The sequence below is a fragment of the Podarcis melisellensis genome (genome assembly GCF_964234715.1).
Source record: "Podarcis melisellensis genome assembly, chromosome: 11".
Lineage (NCBI taxonomy): Eukaryota > Metazoa > Chordata > Lepidosauria > Squamata > Lacertidae > Podarcis > Podarcis melisellensis.
Genome location: NC_138543.1, coordinates 2574709 through 2595786, shown reverse-complemented (window position 1 = coordinate 2595786; position 21078 = coordinate 2574709). Strand labels below are relative to the sequence as shown.

Here is a 21078-nt window from a genome sequence, read left to right as displayed (position 1 = left end):
ACAACTTTCCCCCTAAAGTTCATGAGGCTATATGAACAATATTTAGGACTAGTAGATCAGCAATCTGCAATTTCACATTTGCCCTTTAAGTTTATAAATAAAGGGCAAATGTGCAATTGCAGATTGCTGATCTACTAGTCTCTTTATTAAGGAAGTAAAAGATAACTACTTTGCACAAAAATATTTTCATTTCTTATGAGCCGTGAAGATCCTGTGAGGTTTGCCACCATCACAACTTTCACAGGCATGAATTTGTGATCCAATATTTGCAGATGTGCAAAAAATCATTTGAAAGAAACCATGGTGGTCGGGGGGGCAGCCCAATGAAGCCAGAGTGTGCTCTGTGGTCATGGAATGTTGACTGGCTTTTGCTGGGAGGGGGAGACAGAAAACATTGGGAGAGGAGGGGAAACTGAATGGGGGGGGTGGCTGGAGTCCTGTGGAGAAGCTATTATTTGATCTGTAATAATAATAATAATAATAATAATAATAATAATAATAATAATAATTCTGGATGGCTTCCAGCAGAATACAAAAATATAATAAAACATCAGATGCTAAAACCTTCCCAATACGGGGCTGCCTTCAGGTGTCTTCTAAAAATTGTGTAGATCTTTTTCTCCTTGACACCTGATGGGAGGGTGTTCCACAGGGTGGGTGCTATTGCCAAGAAGCCCCTCTGCCTGGGTCCCTGTAACTTCACTTTTCACAGTGAGGGAACCAGCAGAAGGCCCTTGGACTTGGACCTCAGGCTGAATGAGCGGAGACGCTCCTCCAGGCATACTGCAACCTTTTGTTATAGGTTCCATTTCTACAGTATGGTTACTGTGGCAATTAGAGCAAGCAAGCAGGTTTCTCTCTTTGCCCGTCTGCTTAAGATAATAGTCTCATTTCTGTATAATTATACACCCAGAAACTGAAGGAAGAAAATAGAATACTGAGACAAGAGAAAGAAGAGCTGGCAAATCAGATCACACTGCAGAAGGAAAAATGGGGTGATGAAAAGGTAACTCAGAAGTAGTTTGGAGTAATTTGACTTTAAAAAAACCCAACTGAAATTGTATAAAGTTTTCTCATTTTTTGACTAGCAAATTTAAACAGATGTCTGCACACATAGATTATGTAATTAGGACCTGTAAATTAAATTAATGGTCCTTAGATTAGTCCACTGGCATTGCATTTTCTGATTTCAACCAAAGTCATGTTCTCTCTGCATAAATACATTGATCCCAGCCAAATCTAGCACTTTCCTGGTCACAGTGGAGCTGACCCGTGGGAAGCATGCCTGCCTAAATGCACCTAGTTAATCTGAGATGCCTGCACAATATACCAGTTGCACTGAAGCAATAGATAACAGATGGATCATGCTAAAACACAATCCTACAACATCAGAGCAGGCTAACGAGGTCCACCATAAGCTCAGGTGAATAAAAAAAAATGTCTTGAGCTGGCCATAGAAGCTTAACAGGAATGCAGCAGCTGATGCCAATAGCAGGAGGGGGTGTCTGGGCAAGTTGATTAAATGCTTACCAAAAAATGTGAAAAATATGTTCATTTGAAAAATATGTTCAAATATGTGAATTTCCATGGAGGTTATTTTAAAAAACAAGCAAACAGAGTTTAATTTGGAATTCAGTCAGAACAAAGTAATGAATAAATACCTGTGAAAGTGACACGTACTGTAAATAGGCCCTGCACCTCTAGGGCCAATGTTTGACCTTCAGCCTAGAAGCCGCCATCATTCTCTGGTGCTCTGCAGGAGGAGCACATAGCATTCCTCTTCTCCTCACTTAAAATGTGTATTATTTGCAAAGCAGTATTATAAGTGATTTATATTAAAGCCTAACCTGCCCTGCAGCTTCAGAGCAGGTTACATCAGAACTAGAACTTCCAGGATTTTTAATAATAAATTAAAAAACCACAATATATATGAGACATTCTTCTATTGATCTGCAAAAGAATTGAAAACTGAACAGTTACGATCTTTTGCAGGCTTGGCTGCTCAAGAGCACCACTCAAAAGCTAGACTGCCTGCATAACCAGCACACCTTAAGTAAGTGTTTCCCTTCAAAAGAATGACTGCTTGAATGAATTATAGACAACGTGCCCTTTATTTCTTCCTTGCATTTCATTTGTAGCTCCAAACTAATGTCTCTTGCTCAGTGGGAAGTCTCTCAGTGGACTTTTAATCATGTCATAATTGAAAAATAGAGTTGACAAAAGGACTCCTACAATGTACAAAGCACAAGGTTTCATTTATCACATTTTAGAAGCCCTGGTTGATAACTGAGCATGCAAACTATGCTGCAGCCCCCCCCCCAAAAAAATGCTGTCTTTCACATGCTTGTGTGCATCGCAAAGCCCAAACCAGACAATATACCACTTGCTCTTTGTGTGAATGGTGTTGGATCATAGTTCTATTTGCTATGATAGAAGCTACAGGCAAGTAAGTGTACAACTCTGGAGAATTATTCAAAATTATTATTACAATTCTTTTGTTAGAACTGTTTTTCCCCCTTTAGAAGTTATCTTTGTTGTTGTTACATTCTCCTATTCACCCCCCCTCCCAGCTATTGAAGAACTTCAGAGGAGTAGAGTAAACCTTGAAAAAGTGGAGAAAATTGTAGATTTTCAAATGGACTTACCCTGTGATCACCGAAGGGCATTAATTATATCGGATGAGGTAAACTTCTTTGTGTTGCAGATGATGAAATAGAATAAATGGTCAGTTTTTCTGTTTTGAAAATAAGTTCCTTTTACATATTTGATCCATTTATAAATCACTTAACTGGGAGAGAGATGGGTTAGAGTGTTTTCTGTAGTAGCAGAACTCAATTGCAGATGATTTGGGAGTGTTCTAAAATATATGAGTTTAATGTGGGCTGATTATGGATTCAGTTTGCAAACTTCACCAAGCTCACTTTCTGTTTTGTTCACCCAAATCTGATTGAAATCAGGGGAGAAAAACAGCAGATGTTATGTCAAATATTCCTTTGGAGGCAAAATTCCATTCTGCAGTGCCAACAGTTATACTAGCAGTAAATGGAAATGTTCTTTTGGTTGCAAAACGGGTGTGATTAAACTGGAATGTATAAAAAAGCAAATTTCTTTCAGATAACAGAAAAAGGAATCACAGACCATAATGCGGGGGTGGAAAAGTCTAATGTCACAACACAGGAGTCAGAGACTACAGAGCTTGCTCAGAGGTCTACATCTGTTGTGGTAAGCCTTCCATCCACTTTCCTTTTGCCAGAACATATTAAATCACAGATATGCATGGCAATATGGTTGGTGCAGGAGTAATAAACTTGCTGCTTGTCACTTCTGTTGCTCTTGTTGCTTCAAGAGCCTGGACCTCATATCTGCTAGGTGAAGTACAGCACATTGGAGTGCTCAACCTTCAAAAATGGGATTCATACGGGAGTTAAAACTGCAGTGTCATGGGTAAAATCTGAAAAAAGCAAGTCCAGCTCAAGCATCACAGCAAAAAGATTCTGGTCTCATTAACCAAAGAGATTCTGGTCCCAGTGATAAGCTCTGCAGGGTGGAGGAGTGTCGTGGGGGCCTTCTCCCATGAACAGGGCAGCCCGCAGGGTTTCTGAGTCATCTTACTTTAGATTCACGGAAGAGCAGTGGTGCAGGGCCACCACTCCATGAAGCCTATTGCTGTGAGAGATCCAGAAATCCTGACACTGCTCATTCAGCCACTTCTGGAAGCACTGGTTCAGAGGCGGCGACTTGGGCCACAGATCATGGGTGTCCAGCAGTGCTGATGTAACATGTTGTCATGGTGTCAGATTACATCGCTCCTGGAAGTGGCATCAGAGGTCCTGCAAGGCCTAGGACGCCACTTTCAAGGCCCCGCAAGACCTCAGGTGGGACGTCCAGGACCTCATGAGGAATCGGAGGTCCCATCCGAGGCCTTGTAGGGCCTTGAAAGTGGAAAGTGTAGGTCTCATGCGGACTCTGATGTAACTTCCAGTTCTGCATGAGGAACCAGAAGTGGCACTGGAGGATGTGCAAGGCCTAGGACACCACTTCCAAGGGCCTCGGATGGGAGCTGGAAGTCACATCCAAGACCCCACAAAATGTGTGCTGAGCATACACAATTATGTTTTTGTGGCTGCCTGGGCCCCCACAGCCCCCTCAAGTTGGTGTCAGTGCACTGGTTCTAGTAGCCGGGACCCATTTTCCCACCTGTTGCTGCAGATCATATCTGCCCGAGAGCGGGTGGCGCTGTGGTCTAAACCACTGAGCCTCTTGGGCTTGCTGATCAGAAAGTCGATGGTTTGATTCCCTGCGACGGGGTAAGCTCCCTTTGCTCTGTCCCAGCTCCTGCCAACCTAGCAGTTCAAAAGCATGCCAGTGCAAGTAGATAAATAGGAAGGTAAACAGTGTTTCTGTGCACTCGGGCTTCTGTCACAGTGTTCAGTTGTGCCAGAAGTGGTTTAGTCATGCTGGCCGCATGACCCGGAAAGCTGTCTGTGAACAAATGCTGCTCCCTCAGCTTGAAAGCGAGATGAGCGCGGCAACCCCATAGTTGCCTTGGACTGGACTTAACTGTCCAGAGGTACTTTACCTTTTTTTAAAACCAGTAATGAAACAGATTTGGGAGGACAGGAGGGCGGCTTCACCAGACTTTCTCTTTAGACAAATAGGCTCAGCGTATTGATACGAGTCTCCTCTTTTCAGGCCAAGAAATGGATATTTGGGTCCCATCATGGATTTTGGCTGGGGATCTGTGCTGTGCCTAATCAGTGATGTTGCTGGCACTATGCAGAGATCTTGACTGCACTCAGGCAGCCACACTCCAGACTGCCCGTCATATTGCACTGGTGGCAGGAGCCAGGACTCAGATTTAGGTGTGAATACAAGGAAAATGTGGCACCCTTAAAGCAGAAGTACTTTCTTCCATATTAGATTTCACACAAATAATAAGCTCCAACTCTTTATTTATTGCACTGTACACCTGAAAATCTGGGAAAGTCCTGAGAGAGTGCAGCCAAAGAAAGAGCTACTTCAGATTACAATGGTGTGTGGTTTATTCCATTTCCTTGTAAACAAGGTTTAGAAGGTTTAGAAGGTTCAGTGTAGTTTCAGCCTGTCTTGGTAATTTAGATACATTGTCGCACATTATGCTAGGTACAGTACTTCAATTGTCTGAGATGGTGATCAAGATTTGTTCCTCTCCCTCAGGTGGAGATGGAGGAAGCACATAATGGTTTGCCACAAAAGAAACTTCTGTTGGAAGTGAAAGCCACCTTGGAGCTGGTCAAAGGGTCTTTACAGAAACGGGAGACAGAGATCAGTGAACTTCTGCAAAATGGACATTGGTGTAACTCTCAAATTACAGATATGTTGTTGACAGAGTCTACTGTATATTAGCTAGTGAAGATACATTTGCTTAGTTAAGACACAGACTAGATATGGGCTGATGCTTCTATCCTAAATGCTCTTTGGACTAGGATTTAGTTTACACTGTCTGTCTCTAACAGCGAGCAAAACTGGTCTCTGAACACAGATCCACACCATACATTTAAAGCACATGACTTCTCCAAATAATATCATGAAATATAGTTTACCCTCATAGAGCTCCAATTCCAAACACCCTCAACAACACCCTACAGATCCTAGGATTCTTTGGAGGGAAGGTTTAAAGTTTTACATGTTTGGTGTGGATCTGCCCTAAAACGAAAAAGGAATGTTCTGCTCCCTCACCATCTCCATGAACTGGGTGAGAGCCAAGCATTCCTCAAAGCATTGCCGTTTGTCTTCTCTGCCCTGGGGGTGGGAAGGTGAGCAGCAATGTCACGTGCTGGAACGCCTCCCTCTTGCAGTGGCAGCAGTGGGGCAGGCGGGCGCCACCTCTTGCGCTTCTACTGCCTGAAGCAGGTGCTCCCCCCCCCATCGGTGGGCCAGCTCTGTGAGCGTGGACCCAATGAAATTACTAAGCATGACTAAGTTAGATTCAGTGAGTTTACTCTTCCCATGCATTTAAAGCACTACTTTATCACTTTAACGATCAAGGCTTCTCCTAGAGAATCTTGGGCGCTGTAGTTTGTTAAGGTGCTGAGAATTGTGAAGAAGTGCCTATTCCCTTTACAGAACTACAATCCCCAGAGCACTTTAACAACTGAAAATTTTGCAATGCAAAGTACCCTATGCAAATTAGCCTAATTTGCACAGGAAAATTATCCTGTTCAAAATTTCTCAGAAAACCTGCTTCAATGCTCTAAACAGAGAGACATAAAGACTTAGATTAAATGCTATTTATATTTCTTTTTGATATGCCTTTTTGATTTATGTTTTCTCAGAGAGGAGGGGGAAGGTTTTTGATTTGTCCCCAGGTTGTTGAAATCTCTAACCAGTCTTATCTGACTGCTGCAATTTGCTGCTGTTCGTACAATCATATATGCATCTGTTCATAGTAAGGAAACAGAATAGGCCATGTCAGCCTACAGATATCTAGGTACCTTGACTTACTAAGTTTTGAGCAGGTTAGTCGCTGATAACAATATGAAATATCCTAGTGTAGTACAAACATTTACAGAACATTTACCTCATCTTTTTCCTTTCAAAGATAAAAATAAAACATGTTTAGTTTTACTGACAGCACTCAAAGGTCCCCTGCTGTGACACTGTGGTGCCAAAATATATTTGTTGTCCTCCAACCCCAACCCCACATTTGTCCATTTAAAAAAAGCCGACTAGTTCCACAGGTACCCCACAGTGAGGTTGTGATTCCAAAAGTTTTTTTGCGACCCCCAAAGCCCCCTCACATGTGTCCATTTTTAAAACCTCCTTTGGCTGCAGCCATGTTTGCTCTGGGGCCAGGACCCCTTTGACATGTGCCGCCCTGAGAGTTGGGTACGGTTCAGTGCAGCCCTTGGTCCAAAAAGGACCAAAAAGGAAAAAGGTTCACATATTCACCTCTCCTGCCCTACTTTCCTTAGCCATCAGTTGTCACGGCCTGCCAACTGTGGTTTGTTCCAAACTAGGCAGCTTCAAACCACTGTTACTGAATCCAGCTTAGAATCATAGAATTGTTGAGATGGGAGGGACTGAGGGCCAGCCCCTGCAATGCAGGAGTAGTTTGCCCCATATGGGGCTTGAACACATGACACAAAGATTAAGAGTCTCTTGCTCTACTGACTGAGTTTGTATGAACTTATAATAATCAATATTAACCACTGTTCCAGGGCCAAATAACATAGCAAGCTGTGGCTAATCAAAAGCAGAAATGAGAGTTTTTGAACCCCTTTCTCCTGTGAGGAATGAGAGCTGCAGCTCATTCTGCTAAACAGGAAGAATGATGTGAAAATAACTTATGAATGCCATTATTGGCTAGAACTAAAAGTAAATGAAATGATAGTCAAAACATACCACAGGGATTCAAAACTGACCACTTTTAAGTGATATCTTTTTCTCATAAGTACATGGCACATTCTATCTACATATGATTGTTGTCTGAATAGAAAGAAGCTGAAGATACTGGTTGTAACATTTTTAAAAAATCCTACTTCCCACCACAAAGCATGTTGCTGACATATTCTCTGTATGATCACTTACTAAGAAGGTCCATTTTTAAGATTTATTCATAAGATTGATAAGCTGCTTCATCAAAGAACTCTGCAGAGTTCAAATAAAACTGTAGATAACATATAGCTAAAATCCACAAACCAATTAAAAAGCAAATATACATAAAATGATGATTCAAGCACTGATAAATAAATGTTTAAAAACAAATATAGTTAGCTAAAGTTATTTATTTACTTTGAACATGTAAAATCTGCTCTTTCCACCTTCTACACACACTTCCTCTTCCTGGTGGCAGTTTGTGCAGTAAAAGGACAGAGCTCCTTGGCTCCGTGCCTTGTTTTCATTCTAACTTGTTGCCCTTTGCCCAGCTGTACTAGTTTTACCCAGTCCTCCCTCCTACACTGTCCACTCTGCATACTTGGGATCCTTTCATGGATCTGGCCTCGGCTTAGACTACAACTGTCTTGTTCCCTCCTGTGATGGTGCTGTGCCACCTATCAGGCCTCCAGAAAGTGAGATGAGAAGCAGCTGGCCAGAGTTCTCCCAGGCTGGAATTAAGATGAGAGAAAAAGAGCCAGTCTTCATGGACTGGTCTTTTCCCTCAACTAACCATCGTGACCAAGCCCTCTCCTCTGGCGAGATGCATCCAGGCAACAGTGCCTGCCCTCTTACCTACCACCTAAAACTCTGATCCTGTAACAAATCTTTCTGAATTCCAGCGAGAACTAACTGATGCCACCACATCCCACACTAAAGTGCAGATCTGAACATAGTTATGCTTTGCATTTTGCACTTCTCCAAAGTTTGTGTTTCAGTTCTTGGTTCAATAAAGCAGCAAATATACATTTAAAATGCTTACTTTAGAGCCAGGAGGATTTAGAACTGTGTCTTTTGTGAGAAGGGGGGCAGTGGTAAAATTAGAACTGCATATTTTGTGAGAAAATATGCTAATTTCCATTCTTAATTTTTTGATGAAAAACAGGAGAGGGCAGATAGGATTGATGAAGATGTGCAAAAGTGATAGAGACTGATCTGTCCACTCCCCATCCCTCCAAGGGCGTAACAGTCAAACGCCTTTGGCTGTCTAACAGAGAATTTGATATATTATTTCAAGCAAGGTAAACGAAGAACAGGTCCTTGCCATCAACATTCATTACCTCCCAATGCTATCAATGACCTTTCTTGCTGTCCTGTCTATTTCATTACCAGTTTTGCCATTTTTCTCTCAGAATTACATTGTGCTTGTTATTGTACATGGAATATGCTTTTGGCTGATGAATTAATGAAGCTTGTTAGGAAAATATGCACTGTACCCATTTTGCGAAAAGGACAGAATTTGTTCTAAGCACAGAAAGTATAGCAGAGACGAGAGCCTTCATGTGAAATTGCAAACCACACAACACCAAAAGAAAAGAAATCCACTGAAATATGCATGTTTCTAATGTACAAAGTAATAAACATTATTTTCCCCACATTTTTCAAAACAGCGAATGCAACAGTTCCAGGGACAGTTAAGATAAGTGCCAGGAGTTCAACAAAGCAGGAAACTCAGGAGTGGAGATTAAGCTAAAAATATATAGAAAAGCATTTAAAAGCAGAAGAGTTCAGCTGAGTTGCTATAAGAGATGTTCAAGTTGTTTCAATATGTTGTTTCAAGAAAATTGCTACATAATTTTCCTTTTTCTGCATTACTGCTTCAAGTGTGGACTGAAAGAAGCCTGCCCACCAACTAGGCTCACACAAATGGAACAGGAGTTAGAACTTTGAAGCTCTCAGCTCATTCCTTTCAAAATTAATGTGAAGTAGTTCTTGATATTAGTCCCTGTCTGCTGAGAATGAATATAAATCTCTGATCTGAAAAGGATTGTTCTTGGAGTTGGAGAGCAAGTTATTCTCAAACTTTCCTCCCCGCCCCAATTGCTACCCCCTTCCTAAACTTAGGCAAGTTTCCCCCAATCTGGTGCCTTGCAGGTGTTTTGAATTAGAATTCGCGCATCAGCCACAGCCAGCATTGTCAATTGTGTATTTATTAAAATATTTATAGACTACACTTCCACAGCAGGACAGAAGGTGGAATACAGCATACAGAATTACAATAAGGGGAATAAAAATGTCAATAAAAACATCAGGTAAAACATCAATACTGGTTAGTGAAAAGAAATTCCCATGGCAAAGGTCTGACTAAAATCATTTTTAGAAGACATCCAAAAGGCAGCAGGAATGAAAATTGCCAAGTCTCTACTAGCAAGGAGTTCCACAGAGCAGGGCTGACACACTAAAGTCTCAGTCCCTAGTAAAGGCCAATCAAACTCCATGGGCATCGGGAACCACCAGAAGTGCCCCATCAGACGATCTCAGTGATCCAAACCAGAGCATAAGGAAACAGACAGTGCTTGTTAGAGATTATTTAAGAATGATTAGAGCCGTTGTCCAAAACATCTGCAGGTTGAGGAAGACTGGTTCAAGCATTCAACAAGCCTCAGGAGGATAAAGAACTGCCAACACATTTTATTTTAGAAGCAATCTTGAAAATTCTTTCCTCATTCATTCTGGTTGAAGTCAAAGATTGTGTTTTGTGACTGCCTCTGCCACCTACTTGCTTTTTAAATGAACTTTTTGTTCAGGCCAGGTGAATGGCTTTTGCCTCATAAGAATCCCCGCATAAGAATAGTGGAATACCCTAGGCTTACATTATAGATATAGCTGGCCCTGGTGTCTCTCAATTGTTCAGTGAACTAATGTAAAACAATAAGGCAAACATAGTTTAAAATAATGACAAGACTGGTGGCATCTTAAAAATCTAAAAATTTTATTTGGCCCAACCAGTGCTTTTTTTTCTCTAGAAAAATAGGTGCCGGTAGTCACCATGAAGTTGTTAACACTAAGTGTCACACTTCTTAACAGGAGCAACAAAAGAGGTGCTAGTACTGTGTATCTTTGAGTACCCCCTGGGGGGGAAAGCTCTGGGCCTATAGAGGACCCAAGCGCACGTTGTCAGATGCATGCAAGAAGCAACAGACTTGCATCAGCCATAACCGATTCTGGCAACAATAACGAAACCATGGAAAGTTGTTTAGGTAACAGTTTATAGCTACCTTGTTCCGTTACAAGAGCAATGAATTTTTTATGTGGGGAAGTATATCCATTTGCTAATGCTATTTCTCCAGAGAAAAACTGCAAGGTAGGAAGAAGGCATGGGGGGAGAAGAGTCCTGAAGCCAAACACCTTGCAACCTCTTCCCCCAGCTGCTGCTGCCCGGATGGTTTCAACTGCAGCTGACATCAGCTCAGCACAGGCACCAGGTTTTGGAATGGTGCCAATACCTTCCAGAGTAAGATCTCTCAGTCTCTTTCTCTGCCCTCTTTCACATGCTAGGGAACAGTCTCTCGCTTTCAACTCTTTGCTTAGATAAACATACCCCTATGCTTATTTCTTAGCTTCATTCTCTCTCTTATGGGGAAATCCCCACTTCCTGTACTGGAATCCCGGTGTAAGTGGCTTCAACAGGGGAGCCACAGAAAGAATGTGGTTCATCAAGCTGTGGGCTCAAAAACCTCTGGGTCACCTTCTTACAGAAGCCATTAGATGTAACACCAGGAGACATAGGAGCCATTGCCTAGGGGCTGTGGTGGCTTCGGCCCCCACAATAAAATATTTGAGGGGGCCTCCACAAAGTTGATGGGCCTTCCCATTCAAATGGTGTGTGTGCACTGCACCGTGTGATTGATTACGCAGTGTGGGGCTTACCTGGGCCCCCACAGTATTTTATTCAAGTTGGCACCCCTGTCGGGAGACCCAGTTAAGAGCAGCAATTCCCTCCACCCGCTCAGGGTCTTGGTACTGCAGAACAGCCTTTCACCCTTTCACTCATCTGCATGTCCCCTCCTCCCATAGTTCTATGCCCTGTAAGACAAAACATAAAAGATATATGGGCAACTTGCTCATGAACAGCCTGGATTAAATTCACTCTCTAGCTAATCTCATACCTGTCATCAGAGTGATTTTAAAAAATCATAATAAGCAAAAAACCCAGCATGGTTCTCCCGACAGATGCAATATAGTCACAGAAGGTTCATGGATTAGTTCTCACTGCATTAGTTCATACTGCATTATCATTGAGTTTTGAAAGCAAAGCTGTTGCCCTCATCACAATCAAGTGCGCAATAATACTTTAATTCGGTATGGTTTAGGTGACATGGACAGCCCATAAATTGGATTCAGATCTAGATGATCTTCAGGAGGTTTCTCCAGCCTCAGCTGCTGCAAGATGGTGGTGAGGATGACAAAGACTTCATTGCGAGCGACTTCTTCTCCCAAACATTTTCGTATTCCCATTCCAAAGATCAATACCTTCTCAGCCAAGCTCTTGTTGAGCTCTCCATTTACATTCAGAAATCTTTCTGGTTTAAACAAGTAAGGGTCTTCCCATAAAGATCTGTTGTGAAAAGGGGGGAACACACCATATTTTAGAGGTCCCAACTCCTACAAGAAGCAAAGCTGGCTGCTATAGTCAATGTAGGACACTTAATTTAAGTTATGCTTCACATAATTTAGCCTCACCTAATCAATGAAGAAAGCAACATTCCACTGAGATTTTTAATTCAAATTTTTGGAAGCCCACTTTAAAATGGAAAAAAAACAATGTCCCTTGTGGAGGCAGAGATGAGTTTGAAATGGATTGATAAAAGTCCTAAGCTTTATTTGATGAAAAGACTCAAAAGCAAACAGGAAGTAGAGATTAGGCCACCCACCCATAAAGGCAGGTGTCATAGGAGAGTGGCAGAGCACTTCTTGTGTGCAGATGGTCCCAAATTCAATCCCCAACAGGTAGTGCTGGGAATGTGCTTGGAGAGCTGCTCCCAGTCAGTGCAGAGCAGGTGTTGGGAAACTCTGGCCCTCCAGATGTTGATGAACTACAACGCCCGTCATCCGAGGCCACTGCTTGTTTGGGCTCACAGGAGTTGTAGTTCAACAACATCTGGACAACCAATGGTTGCCCTTCTGTAGACAATACTGAAGTCGATGGAGCAGTTGGGTATAAAGCACCTTCCAATGTTCCTATGAGTGGGGCACAGAGAGATGGGCTCAGAAAGAGAGAAAGCATTCGGTTTTAGTCCTGCTCACCACTCCCTCTGACCCACTGATGTCCTCTAACAGACTGCCCCCAAGAGAAAAATGGTTGGGAGAAGCTTGAAATGCCCCTTGTGTTGCTGGGAGAGGAGGTCTTGCAGTGCTGCAACCAGAGAGGACACAGGCAATATCCCTGATAGCAACCAAACAGGGAAGATGCATGGCTTCCACTGACAAGAGGCCACAAGGTGGGAGTCAAGAGCAGCCAGCATGGAGGGACGTCACTGTGCACCTTGCCTCCTGGTAGTGGCACAGTTGCCAGCTGCTAAGATGGTTGGATGGGCTTGCCAGTGCACTAGCACAGCCAACGTGGCACTCCTGCCAGTCTGACCACACAGCACTGACTTCCCTGCCGCCTCTCCTCTTCCACTCTCTGCCTGGAAAGCTCAGAGACCAGGTGTGTGTTACTGCCCAATGGTCCAATAGGAGCTTCTACCTGCCATGCTCAGAAATGCATCATGCCCCCAGACAAGTCCCTCTCCATCATGCCCTATCCACCCTACGTTCTAAGCTTATGCACAGCAGACACAAGAAAAAAACAAGCCCTGACTATAATGCCTTTTCTTAAAAATAGTATTGTTACTTACTCATCATGATTCACTTGATACATATTAACGAAGATACAAGTCTTTGCGGGAATATGGTACCCATTCAGAGTGGCATCTTTGGTGGTACTGGAAACAAACACACAAGCGCATACACATCACTTTTGTTCAACACTGATATGCGGAGCTGCACAACAGCTTCACAGCAATCTATAGATAGTGGTGAGAGATCAACCCGTGGCCCCCACCATCAGAAATATAATTTAGGATTGCTCCACACTGATGTACACTTCCTGCTACGATTGTCATGGTACAAACAAAAGGAACCACCAAGAATGGCCTGGGTCCATCACTGCGGACATAAAGGGTCACTTAGATTTTATGTTGTTATGTACCAGCATTACAGATCTTGGCTTCTCTAGTTGGGAATTTAAGAGCTTTCCAAATGTCATGGAACGTTTCATGTGAATGAAATACTGTTTTCCTTATTCATTGTTAAAATAAAACAAGATGAACGAAAGAAGAAATAAATCCCACAACCCGTTTTTCATTTGAGCTGAGCAATGGTTTCTTATTTTGCCCTGTTTGTAGTACAAGCATTCCATGCTTACATCTCCTGAAGCATTTTGGGTTTCACCTTAACACAGCTTTTCTGAATTCTGAACATGAACATTTTCTCCATCTAAACTGCCCTCAAAGCTTCAGTCTTGCACCTGTGGAGTTTTTGCCTGAGAGGGCTAACAGCAGAGATCTGGGTGGGGAGGGGGATTCAGCACTGCCTCCTCCCAAACTCTACTTTAAAGTAAAAAGTTGAAAACATCAGGAGGTCCAGAATGTAGCTTGGTTCTTGGTGAGGCTCCCAGAGAAGAAGACTGGCTGATTCCCCCACGTTCTTGCTTTCATCCTCAAATTTCACTTTCACTCTCCCACTTAATCTTGTTTATAAATTTGCTAAGTTCCTAAAGGTTGCTAAGTCACATGACAAAATTGATTTTGAATTGGTGCAAGTCTCTTTTCCCTCCCCCACCCCATTTTGGGTGGCTTAAATACTGTCAGCTGAGCTGAGGTAATGGACTTTGCTAGCATATCTCTGGCTGAGTCCCAGCTCAGCTGGGAAAGCACAAGACCCACTCTCAAAATCCTGGTGGATTTTGAATTTGGGTGGCACTCATTTTTTCTTCAAATTGTTTGATTAAAGATGTCCAGCCCCTGCATTATTATTTGTTAATTGATGTGTTTTATTTACAAATAAATATAGGCCATTTAAACAAATAATTTTTTTTTGGTGGTGCTGGTGGTGAATTTTAAACAGTTCTGCCTGAGTGGCTTTCTTGCAATTGGTCACTTTAGGGCTAAGAGCATTATAGTATTGGGGGATGGCATGGGGATCTAAGGGAACTGTAACAGGGTGGACAAATATCCTAAGCCACATCTTTTACCTATAAGCTAGGGAAACTCCTCATAAAATAAGACACTTCTTTCTTCAGTACTCTACTGGACACAGAATTCAATCGATGACGGCAAAAATTATCTGGAATATTACTTCTGTGGTCAAGCCCCAGTGTTAAGGCAGACTCCAGTGATGGGAAGTTAGGGAAAGGGGTGGGGCAGAGTGCTAACTATTCCATGCAGTCAGTTAAGGTACGGTAACTTGGCAGTTCTGTCTGTGTTGGCAGCACCATGCAAAACATGAAGTAGTCATATGAGCAGAACTCTGAAACAAAACCACTCTCCAACTCTGCTTCTTACCAGTGAGGAATAGTGAAGGGCAGGAAGGAGGCGTGCCTAAATATTTCATGAAGGAAAGCTTCTGTGTAATGCAGAACCTTTCGATCTTTAAACCTTGATGGTCTTTCTCCAATCTTTGCATCTGCACAGAACAAAATGGAACATGTTTCAAGCAATGTGCTTCACAGGATTGTTTCAATTTTCCATTTAATCAATTTAATCAAGAACATTACCAATTTCTTCTTGAATTTTCGTTTGAATTTCCGGATTGCTTATCAGGTACAGAAATATCCACTGCAAACATACTGACAGTGTAGCAAAGCCTACAAAATAAAAGAAGTGTCAGGATATGTTGTGGTTAAATTATTATTCTGCAAACAACAATTTGGTATTTCTATATGCTGAAATCCGTTGTAGGCATAATGCACAAATCCCAAGAGATATTCCATCACGAATGTATGGAATACATACATCCATACATTTCCATATAAAATTGACTAGATCGTTATGATTTGACATGTTTTGGTACTACTGGTAATTGCTAATGGTTCACTTAAATCCAGGTCCTGGATATTTCCATGCCTGCATGAGCATTTTCCCCACCAGGTGTGCCCTGTAACGGGGGCCGAGGCTCCACAAAATGTTAAAGGAGGGGTCTGGGCACCCTCAAAATCCCACAACCACGCGCATCTTCTGCCAGGGCTGTGACATGGGAGGCATGGCGTGCATGTGACATCACGCATGCGTGACGGACTCCCCTAATGTTGGGCACAACTCAACGCTTCTGTTCCCCACAGTTGCAACGCTTTGTAGGATGGAGTTTTTGTCATCAGGTCCTCAATTTCTGGCCATAATTTTATTTAGCCAAATGCCTAATTCAGTCACAGATCCATTTTTTGCTGAAATTTACAACCAGTCCCAGTTTGACAGTCAATTTTGCAATTCTACCCCTTGCAATGGTCCAAGAAAATGTTCAGACAAACAGTACTTTCCTATCAAACGTTAAAATGGATTATGTTGAGTTCCATTTTAGGGGGTGAAACCAATTCCATATTTTAGGTGTTGGAAAAAATTAACACACTTTGCTAAAGTTTGTCTATGTTGACAATGACACAAAATCCATCTACACAGAAGACACTGGGCAAGAGGTCTACAATTAATTAATGTATACTTTTTAAAAATCTCATGAATTTTAAGCCGCACTAAGTCTATCCACCAACAAAGATAGGAGCCTTTATATGGTCCCAACAAAAAATTCACCTGCTATTCACCTAAAAGATCAGCTGTCAACAGCAGGCAGCTGTGTTTTAAGGGTCATGTTTAAAAACTCAGAGTGGCAAAAATGTTCCATACTTACCAGCCCCAAAAATGTCATTGACTGTAACTATTATTTTCTGATGAGATAAAGCTGCAGCTTTCCCATCCTCTCTTTTTTCATTGCTAACACTAATGAGGGCATCTGTGATGTCTCTGAGATGGTTCTAAAGGAAACAAACAAAACCCTTGATGCTATTTTCAACCAATCACTTTTTACTTGGCAACCTACAATTTGTTTAATCCTACATATAACGAGTCTATCTTGTTTTTTCCCCTCCCAGCCAAATCAAGGGCTTCAGAATCTTAGGACAAAATTTATTTTGGAAAAGAAAGCAGCAAGTATCAGCTGTTAATAATGTCAAGCATAGTGATAAATTCCTTAGGGCTTAGGCAACAATCCCAGCCTGACTTCATAGGAAGCTATTGGCCTAAGTAACATTAAAGTCACAGGAATTTACTGCCAAGTCAATACACACAAAAGAATGCTGCTAATGGTATTTCTCTTGACAGTACAAGAGTGTTATCTTCTCCCAATCTCACATAAGGCTGGACAAAGGTCACATTAATCTGTGACTTCTGTTTTAAACTACAGTGGTACCTCCAGTTGTGCATGGGATCCATTCCAGAGCTCTGGTCGGATCCCGAGGAATTCGCAACCAGAGGTGCCGCTTCTGTGCATGCGTGCAGCATGGTAGAGCGCTTCTGCGCATGCACGTGTAGTGAAACCTGGAAAAATACTTCCGGGTTTGCTGCATTTGCATCCTGAAGGATACGCAACCGGAGGTGTACATATCCATCGTACATAAAAATGTGCATTTCAAAATGTTTCCCCTTACAATGCACACAGAAACAGAATTGTAGAGTTGGAAAGGATCCTGAAGGTCATCTTGACCAGCCCTCTGCAACACAGGGATCTCAATTAATTCATCCATGACAGATGGCCATCCAACCTCTGCTTGACAACCTCTTACCATCAGATATTTCGTCCCGATGTTTAGTAGGAATCTCCTTTCTTGTAACTTGAAGCCATTGGTTCAGGTCCTAGTCTCTGGAGCAGGTATCATAGAATCGTAGAGCTACTAGACCCTGGATCATCTTGCGTGCCCTCCTCTGAACACATTCCAGCTTGTCAATATCCTCCTTAAATTGTGTTGCCCAGAAGTGGACACAGTACTTTGGTATGTTTTTTGAGCCAAGAACTGATATGCAACATTCCCCCTCCTCAGATTTCCTGATACAAAATCAGTATCCCAGAACTCCAGGGGGTGGAGATGGGGGGTGGGGGTGGCCAGGGATACAGACACCAGCATTGTGCCTGTGCAGTCTCCCCTCCAGAGCTAATAGCAGTTTTTGGAGGTACAATTTTGCATCAACTGCTGCAAAATGCAGCATCTACCAACAGTCATACACAGCATACTACTCCAACTTCCCATCATCTGCATAGTCTATTACTTTCTAGGCTCAAATCAAGATGCTGGTTCTTCCTTTTACAGCCCTACATGGTTTAGGAACCCAAGTAGTGGGGCAGGGAATCCTTCCCCATATGAAGTGCAACCATTTTGGTTGTGGGGCTCCAGTGTTTTGCTCTTTGAGTGTCTAGTTTACACCTGGCTCTTTGAGGTTTTTAAGCCCAATTGATTTGCTGCCTCTTGTTTTTCTCTGCCCTGTTGATTCTATTTTTTCTTTTGATTGCTCTGCTCCATTTGTAATGCGTTTTTAATTTTAATTTCAGTTTTCTTTAACTAAGTTGTTTTCATTTGGGGAGCTGCTTCATTACAATGCATTTCATTTTTTTTAAGAAGATCAGAATTTTAAAAATAATTTTAAAAATATTTCATTGAAAACTAGTATGCTTTAGCTGTTAGAGAAACTAGATAGAATATTTGCATGTCCAGGAAATAAAAGATTTATATACCACTTGGCTGTAATAAATCCTCAAAGTGGTTTACAAAAAAAATGTAATTATTTTTAAAACAGCTATTTACAACATTCAAAAGTGATTAAAATCAATGATAAGCAGAAAACTAGATTAAAACACATGTCAACCTTCCACATGTCTGGAATGTTAGGAATGTTAATATGAGAAATGTGATCTAAGTTGCCATTCTACTCTGCCACAAACTGTAGAAATGCAGTGGTTGAACAGAAAGATACTGCATTCCTGTATTCACCCTTTCAATGTTTTTGGCAGGCATGATCTCCTGCCATGCTTTGGTTTGATAAGTGTCATGCTACCTGAAGAACCACCCCCACCCCCCGGGTTCTCCGCCTCCATGGCTGAAAGCTTACCTTATCGTATGTGGTGTAGTTGTCTTCTACACGTTTTGCAACAAAGTTGTTGAACTTCCTATAAAACTCTCGAGCAGCCTTTGCAGCAGGAAGCGGGAGGTAACGAAGGGATGGTATAAAATCAGCTGGATTGAAGACACCTGATGCTTTTATGAAATCATCGTTTACCTTAAGCATGCCTTGAAACTCCTCGTCATCATGGTCATACCTTTTGTTGAAGCAGAGGGCACAGACAACATTCGCAATTGCGCAGGTAGTGGAGGCAGCAGGGTCAAAGCTACCAGCCTGTTTGGAGAGCTCCACGAAGGTTTTCACCAGTTCCAAAGCTTCAGCACAAACATGCTCTTCGAGCAGACAAGAGCAAGTGGAAGACGTGGCTTCTGATTTGGTGAGTGACCTTAAAGCTTTGCTGGCAATTTGCTTCTGAAGCTTCCAGCTCTCTCCGTACTTCACAGAAAATGACAGGCTCTCTCCATCAGCAAAAAAAGAAAAGGTGTGCATGTCAGGTCGGGCAGCAAAACTCTCCCCATCTCTAAGCAGCACCTGTTTCACAGCATCCAGTCCATTAACTACCACGACTGGTACCATTCCCAGCTTTATCTGAAACACATCTCCGTATTTCTTCCGCATGCGCTCAAATGAAATGTAGGGATACTCTCCCAGCTGGAGAAGATTCCCCACAATTGGCAGAGACCAAGGTCCTGGTGGCCGAGGTTGCCTGCTCTTCATAAAAATTCGTATAGAAATTAAAATGGAAGCCACCGTAAAGAAGGCAATGGTCACCTTTGAAAAGGAAACTTCTTCAGCTGTAAAATTCATTTTCAAATAAGAAAATACCTGAGAATAAAAATGGCAGACTGAAACTCCTTTAAAATAAAATAAAATAAAACTTAAAGTCATGGGTAGATACATAGATTTCTGGCAAGACATTTTGCAGCTCCAGACCCTTCCACACAGTAGAACCCGTTTGCTTCGTGGCGCATTATGTCCATGCCCCCCCCAATGCAATTCAGAGGATTTCTCTGGTTGTCACAATCTCTCCATCTACAAGTGATTCTAGGATCTTTCTCCCACACTTTTGTATCTAGTGATATCATATTGTAAAACCTCTATCATCTATCTATCTATCTATCTATCTATCTATCTATCTACCGTATCTATGTGTCTATATAGTGGCAAAGCACACTCCCAACTCATTACATTTTAGATAACAATCCGTATACAACCCTGACTCTTAAATTACAACCAAAAGCACCTTTTATTGGGTAGAGCTCCCTAATACTTATAGAAGAGCCAAATAATTAAATGTGTCTAAATATCTCTTGGGGAACACAGCAATGTTTCACCAAAGTCAAGTTGTTCATAATATATGGCCAGCAACCCTGCGGTACCTCCAGATGGCTGCTTATTGCGGGATCAGTCTTGCTCAAGCAAACAAGCTTTTCACAGCATCCAAATGACGTTGTCAGCATCAAAATACCAACCCATATTTGTGCACTGTTAATCTGCCCGAAGTGTGTGCACATCCTGGTTAGACAGGATTTGGTCATCTAAACGTGGCCTCCTCCTTGTTCCACAAACCATGACTAGGGATCTGCAAGTGGTAGGCTGGATTTAGCCCTGGCTCTAAAGAATGTAAGTTGGCCTTTCAGTGCCAACTTAGAAGCAATGGGGATATTAGGAGATGCAATGGTGGTGGAATAAGACTTGCTTGGATTCCAGTGGGGGAGATGAGGACCATCCCTCACCTCCTGAAAGCGGCTATCTTGTAAATGAGATGATCAGAACAAACAACATGGGATCACCATGGGATGATTCCTTTGAGAATGTGTGCAGGCAATGGTTAAAAAAGTAAAATACCTAGGGGTAAACATAACAGCGAAGAACATGAGTCTATTTAAGGATAATTATGAAAAATGCTGGTCTGAAATTAAAAGGGATTTAGAAGTTTGGTCAAGATTGAAACTTTCCTTGTCAGGACGAATTGCTGCTACAAAGATGAATGTATTGCCAAAAATGCTGTTTTTGTTCCAGACTTTACAGATTGTGGATAAAATGGAGTGTTTTGGGAGGTGGCAAAGAGATATTTCCAAATTTGTCTGGCAGGGCAAAAAGCCCAGAATTAAGTTTAAAATACTAACTGATGCTAAAGAAAGAGGGGGCTTTGCCCTGCCAGACTTAAAGTTGTACTATGAATCAGCAGCTTTCTGCTGGTTAAAAGACTGGCTGCTTCTTGAAAACACTGATGTTTTGGATCTGGAAGGTTTTAACAATGCTTATGGATGGCATGCATATTTGTGGTACGACAAGGTTAAAAGTCATAAGGCCTTTAAGAACCATATTGTTAGGAAAGCAGTGTTCAATGTTTGGATAAAATATAAAGACTTATTGGAAAATAAGACCCCAAGGTGGTTATCACCAATGGAAGCTAAGGCCCGGAAAAGACTCAATATGGAGGCCAAATGGCCGAAATATTGGGAAATAATAGAAAAAGATGGAGATAATTGGAGGTTGCAGAGTTTGGAGAAAT

General features: G+C 42.1%; 2 protein-coding genes across 3 annotated transcripts in view; one reads left to right on the top strand and one right to left on the bottom strand.

Annotated features, from left to right (window-relative positions):
- Nucleotides 1–5829, top strand: part of LOC309380447 (uncharacterized protein) — a 35295-nt gene extending 29466 nt beyond the window's left edge. For both annotated transcript variants that reach the window (XM_081930318.1, XM_081930319.1), the window contains 5 exons: nucleotides 914–1006; nucleotides 1993–2053; nucleotides 2571–2683; nucleotides 3115–3222; nucleotides 5197–5829. In XM_081930318.1, the coding sequence (XP_081786444.1) occupies nucleotides 914–1006; nucleotides 1993–2053; nucleotides 2571–2683; nucleotides 3115–3222; nucleotides 5197–5385 (564 nt within the window). In that variant the 3' untranslated portion in view covers nucleotides 5386–5829. The remainder of the gene's footprint in view (nucleotides 1–913; nucleotides 1007–1992; nucleotides 2054–2570; nucleotides 2684–3114; nucleotides 3223–5196) is intronic.
- A 3716-nt stretch (nucleotides 5830–9545) lies between these two features.
- The window catches only part of LOC309380795 (cytochrome P450 1A1-like), a 29456-nt gene continuing 17923 nt past the window's right edge, over nucleotides 9546–21078 (bottom strand). The window contains exons 2-7 of the mRNA XM_081930884.1: nucleotides 18549–19385; nucleotides 16300–16423; nucleotides 15176–15265; nucleotides 14964–15084; nucleotides 13257–13343; nucleotides 9546–11974 (exon numbers count right to left, since the gene is read on the bottom strand). Of these exons, the coding sequence (XP_081787010.1) occupies nucleotides 11692–11974; nucleotides 13257–13343; nucleotides 14964–15084; nucleotides 15176–15265; nucleotides 16300–16423; nucleotides 18549–19385 (1542 nt within the window). The 3' untranslated portion in view covers nucleotides 9546–11691. The remainder of the gene's footprint in view (nucleotides 11975–13256; nucleotides 13344–14963; nucleotides 15085–15175; nucleotides 15266–16299; nucleotides 16424–18548; nucleotides 19386–21078) is intronic.